This window comes from Ipomoea triloba, chromosome 8, assembly GCF_003576645.1.
Source record: "Ipomoea triloba cultivar NCNSP0323 chromosome 8, ASM357664v1".
Classification (NCBI taxonomy): domain Eukaryota; kingdom Viridiplantae; phylum Streptophyta; class Magnoliopsida; order Solanales; family Convolvulaceae; genus Ipomoea; species Ipomoea triloba.
The window spans coordinates 19,594,118-19,599,636 of record NC_044923.1 but is presented as its reverse complement, the minus strand read 5'-3'; the positions used below and the strand labels follow the sequence as shown (position 1 = coordinate 19,599,636).

Here is a 5,519-nt window from a genome sequence, read left to right as displayed (position 1 = left end):
TTCCCATCATTCCTTGTTTGGGGAATCTGACCACTTCAGGATTGGTGCACTTCTTGACCGTTTGTGGTGGAGGTCTGACGTGTCATCCACTTCCGTCCATTTGAAACCTCCCGCTCAGCACCTCTTCAATATTTTATCTCCATGATATTCTTCTTCTCCAAACTTAGAGTATTTTATCTGCATATGTTGACTAACATTCAGCCTCTTGGAGAAGTGTCGGTTTATCGAGACCATAAAAGATGTCTCGACCACTTGATGTTTCAATCCCATGTATCGAGAGGTCTATCTCTCGAATATTCTTTACGTCTCGAACTCGATAGGTATATCGAGAGGTCCTTACCTCTCGAACTTGGCTTGTGTCTCGAGACTTAGTTGATGTCTCGTAGACCCTTATTCCTCCAGAGTTGTCTCGTGCCTGCTTCTGATCTATCTGTTTGCTTACAACACGAAAACTTCTAAGTTGTTCAAACAAGTTTACCTTAAGCTTAAATATTTCCCGAGTTGAGCTCAAATTACCCGGTTGTATTTTCGCTCTTAGTTTACTTATCGAACTTACATTGTTTTGCCTATGTATCGAGACTTGGGGATTCTTACTTAACAGTTGGTATCATCAAAACCTATTACATGATGTTCCTAACACGATCAACTGGACAACCAGCCCAATCAGAGTCCGAGTAAGCATGTATGTCGGTGGAGGATGAAGGCGTCAGGCATAGACCATACGTAAGTGTCCCATTAACATAACGTAGCACACGTTTAAGTAGGCCATAGTGTTCATTCATCGGAGCGTGCATGGACTGGCACAAGCGATTGACCAAGTAGGAAAGGTCCGGCCTGGTTATCGTCAAGTATTGTAGTGCCCCAGTGATGCGTCTGTATTGCGTGGGATTGTCAAATAGCTCGTCTGTCGAGGCTGAAGACTGAGAGGCAACAGCTGGAGTGGCAAGTGGCTTACAGTCAGTCATGCCGGCACGATTTAATATGTCACCCATATAACGGCGCAATGACATAATAATAGCTCCATCAACGGCCAGAGTCTCAATCCCGAGGAAGAAATTAAGTGTGCCTAAGTCCCTGATTTTAAACACAGTGGATAACCGCCCAAGTAATGTGTCGAGAAGAGCCGAATCTGTGCCCATCATTATAATGTCGGGAAAACACGGGATGACCCTGTAGAGTAGTGGAACAGGGACACATCAGTTTTGGATGCAGTGAAACCTGCAGAAAGAAGAAAGTCGTGAAGCCGCTTAAACCACGCCCTCGGCGCTTGTTTGAAACCATACAGAGATCGACGTAAGTGGCAAACATAGTCCGGGTGGCCGGGATCCTCATATCCCGGTGGCTGACACATGAAGATGGTTTCAGACAAATGCTCGTTTAGAAAGGCATTGTGAACATCAAGCTGTCGTAGAGTCCACCCCCGAGATATTGCAAAAGAAAACAGCTGTCGCACCGTTGTTGGTTTGACAACAAGGCTAAAAGTGTCGATTGAAACTCTTTGCTACAAAGCGGGCCTTGTGGCGCTTTATTAACCCGTCAGCTTTCCGTTTAGTGTGGTAGACCCACTTACACCCGATCACATTCATACCCGGTTGCGGAGGAACCAACTCCCACGTGTTTTTATGAAGTAGGGCATTGAATTCTTTGTCCATGGCATCTCGCCACTGCGGCTGACTAACAGCTTGCGTGTAACAGGTAAGGTCCGGTGATCCTTCGGTGGTAGATACAACGGCTAAAAGTGTCGATTGAAACTCTTTGCTACAAAGCGGGCCTTGTGGCGCTTTATTAACCCGTCAGCTTTCCGTTTAGTGTGGTAGACCCACTTACACCCGATCACATTCATACCCGGTTGCGGAGGAACCAACTCCCACGTGTTTTTATGAAGTAGGGCATTGAATTCTTTGTCCATGGCATCTCGCCACTGCGGCTGACTAACAGCTTGCGTGTAACAGGTAAGGTCCGGTGATCCTTCGGTGGTAGATACAACGGCTAAAAGTGTCGATTGAAACTCTTTGCTACAAAGCGGGCCTTGTGGCGCTTTATTAACCCGTCAGCTTTCCGTTTAGTGTGGTAGACCCACTTACACCCGATCACATTCATACCCGGTTGCGGAGGAACCAACTCCCACGTGTTTTTATGAAGTAGGGCATTGAATTCTTTGTCCATGGCATCTCGCCACTGCGGCTGACTAACAGCTTGCGTGTAACAGGTAAGGTCCGGTGATCCTTCGGTGGTAGATACAACGGCTAAAAGTGTCGATTGAAACTCTTTGCTACAAAGCGGGCCTTGTGGCGCTTTATTAACCCGTCAGCTTTCCGTTTAGTGTGGTAGACCCACTTACACCCGATCACATTCATACCCGGTTGCGGAGGAACCAACTCCCACGTGTTTTTATGAAGTAGGGCATTGAATTCTTTGTCCATGGCATCTCGCCACTGCGGCTGACTAACAGCTTGCGTGTAACAGGTAAGGTCCGGTGATCCTTCGGTGGTAGATAGAGCAAAAAATTGTTCACCTGTTCCCCGAGTCATGTGTTGTAAGCGCATGCAATAGCCCCATTATTGTGTCCCCTATGTGTCACTAAATCTTGCGCGGGAGCTTTCTGTGGCCAAAGACTCAGCACTGTCAGTATCTGGTGACGTGGTGTGAGAATGAGGATTACTTGTAGTTGCTGGGTGTGAGCGGGGGCCGTGTATAGCTAGTGGCTTAGCGGATCAGGAGGACAACAAGCCAAGTGCTATAGAAGTGACTGGGCTCGAACCCCATGCTGGGTCAACCTCGGGCGGTGTGCCTGGATCCTGTATAGAGGAGACTGCAGCAAAAGGAAAGACAGATTCGTCAAATCTAACATGGCGACAGATAAAGGTTTTTCCTGTGTTGATATTTAAACAGCGATAGCCCCGAAAAGACGTAGGATAACCTAGGAAGATACACGGCGTCGAGCGGTACTCAATTTTATGATGATTGTATGGACGTAAGTATGGAAAACAGAGACATCCGAAGACTTTAAGAAAGGTATATGTGGGGGGGTGTGCGATAGAGCCTGTAATGAGGAATAACAAAGTTTAGGACTGAGGATGGCAGGTGATTGATAAGATAGGTTGCAGTTTCAAACGCTGAGTCCCAGTGTTTTAGTGGTACCGAGCTTTCAGCTAAGAGAGCAAGGTCGGTTTCAACAATGTGTCGATGCCAGCGTTCGACCCGGCCGTTTTGTTCGTGCGTGTAAGCACATGTTTGCCTATGCACAATCCCTAGGGTTTGGAAAAGTGTATGCAGTCGGCGGTATTTGCCCCCTAAATCAGACTGAATGGCCTTGATAGAGCGTGAAAACAGACGTTCTACCATGGCCCAAAAATAATCAAAAACTTTATAAATGTCAGTTTTTACACGAAGGGGATAAAACCAACAAAAACACGTGCTATCATCTACGAACATCACAAAATAACGGTAACCCTCGGCAGAAACAACGGGTGCCAAACCCCAAATATCTTAGTACACAAGATCTAAAATATTATTACTAGAAGTAATTATTCTATCTAACGGGAAACATGATGATTTGCCGAGTTGACAGGCTGAACAATGTTTCGGGGATCCAGTTTTATGAGAAATAACAGGACAGTCTTGGAGAACACGATGAAGGGCACGATCATTGGGGTGGCCTAATTGTCGGTGCCATACAACTGGAGACGCACGGGCTGATAGGAAAGCAATGTGTGACCGTGGAATGGACATCTAATACAGACCACCGAAACTAGGCCTTTTAAGCAGTACCTCCATGGTGGTGCAGTCGTTAACAAAAAATGAATCAGAATGGAATTCAAAAAAAGACATTATTATCAGTTGTAAACTGGTAAACAGATAATAATGGTACAGACAACTGTGGGACATGTAAAATACGAGACAGATGTAAAGGTTTAGAGACAGTGGGGATCGCTGAATAACCAACACGGGATATAACTAAACCTATACCATGCATCTCCGGCTCGCAAGACATCACCACCAGTGTAGTCCTCGGAGCGAGACAACATGCTGGAGTCCGGCGTCGCATGAGAGGTGGCTCCGATGTTTGGGTGCCATGCAACTGAATCAGCGGCGACGGAGGCCCCATCGCCGTTCACGGCCATGTGTGCCTGCGGTGGTTGCTCACTGTAGGGGCGATAGTAGAACACGACCGTATGTCCATTGGAGCGACAAATCTGACATCTCGGAGACCTGGTTCTGCCTCGCCCACTATTCCACCTGCCACCACCGCGCTACCGACCTCCGCCACGATGTTGCCTGCCACTGTCACCGTGTTGCCGTCGGCCGCGATTCGCAATCATCGCCATTGGAGTCACGACCGGAGCACATCCCGACAGATAGTCATCGGAGTAAATGAACTCTTGCGCCTGTAGGTAATCTGCCAGTTGCGGTAGGGTGACAGGAGTACCTATCACTGCTAGCGAGGCAGCCATGGATATGTATTCTGGCTAGAGACCACGGAACACATATAGGTTCTGTTCATCCAATGAGATCGACCAACCAGCCAACGCTAGATCTTCCACGATCAGTTATGCCTTGCAGAGGTATTCCGCCGGTGACATGTCGCCTTGTCGAAGGGCCTGAAGGCGACTGAGCAGGTTGAGGCAACTGGCGCGGGTGGTGGAGCTGAGCGCCGTTTCGATGGAGATCCACACCTCCCGGGCGGTGTAGCGTTCGATCGCCAAGTACATAACCTCCTCCGAGAGGGAGGAGATTAGGAGCGAGAGAATACTTTGGTCCTGTTGGACCCAGCCGGATTGGCGGCGGCTATGGTGGTTGTTGTTGGTCCCAATGGGATGGGGTACAAGTCTAGAGGGCGGGGGTGAATAGACTTGTATAAGATTTTTGCAAATCTTTTTCGACCTATCGTGTGTATTGGACTTAGGATGTTTAGGTCCGATACCTCACAAGATGAAGACAAAGTTTTATGCGTAGCTGAAAAGTTAACCCCTTTTAATTTGCACGAGTTTGAGTTAGTTCGAGAGGTGTGGTTATATGCAGTGCAGTTCGAGAGATAGTTAGCGAGAGGTAAAAACAGAAAGTAAATGCGAGAGAGATTTTTAAGTGGTTCAGCCAACCCGCCTACGTCCACTCTTCTTCTAGAAACTCCCTAGAAGGATTGCACTAAAACTTCCCTTTTTAGTACAATATCGAGCGCTTGAGCTTTGATCACGAAGCCCGCCTCAAGCCTCAGGTTTTTCGCCCCGCTTCTTGTTACTCCACCTCTCGAGCACTTGAGTTTTGATCACCAAGCCCGCCTCAAGCCTCAGGATCTTCACAAGACAGCTCCTAGGTTACTCCGCCTCTTCTTGCCTTCTCCAAATCAAGGTTGTTCCGGTTGTCACAAGTTGAGTGTAACAATCTCCAATCTGACCAAAAGCTTTCGATGGATAATCTTCCTTGTAGTGCAGCTTCGGTCACCTTCTAGATGTGTAGTAGTTTAAGCTTTTTAACTCTCTCAAAACACTAAGATGTGTTTTCTCGCTGTTATGAATATC

The 5,519-nt window shown here is 47.5% G+C and overlaps 1 protein-coding gene across 1 annotated transcript; it reads right to left on the bottom strand.

The window, feature by feature from the left end:
* Positions 1-620: 620 nt before the first annotated feature.
* Positions 621-4,124, bottom strand: LOC116027087 (uncharacterized mitochondrial protein AtMg00810-like). Its single transcript, XM_031268513.1, has 2 exons — positions 3,970-4,124; positions 621-1,170 (listed from the first exon to the last, which is right to left on the bottom strand). The coding sequence occupies exons 1-2, from the start codon at positions 4,122-4,124 to the stop codon at positions 621-623; spliced, it is 705 nt and encodes a 234-aa protein (XP_031124373.1).
* Between the last annotated feature and the right edge of the window lie 1,395 nt (positions 4,125-5,519).

What these genes read in the sequence shown, in the direction of transcription:
- LOC116027087 (XM_031268513.1), bottom strand. Translation starts at nt 4,124, where the DNA reads ATGGCCGTGAACGGCGATGGGGCCTCCGTCGCCGCTGATTCAGTTGCA. An exon ending in TTGCGAGCCGGAGATGCATG is followed by an intron (nt 1,171 to 3,969) that starts GTATAGGTTTAG and finishes ACTACTCTACAG; the next exon opens with GGTCATCCCGTGTTTTCCCG.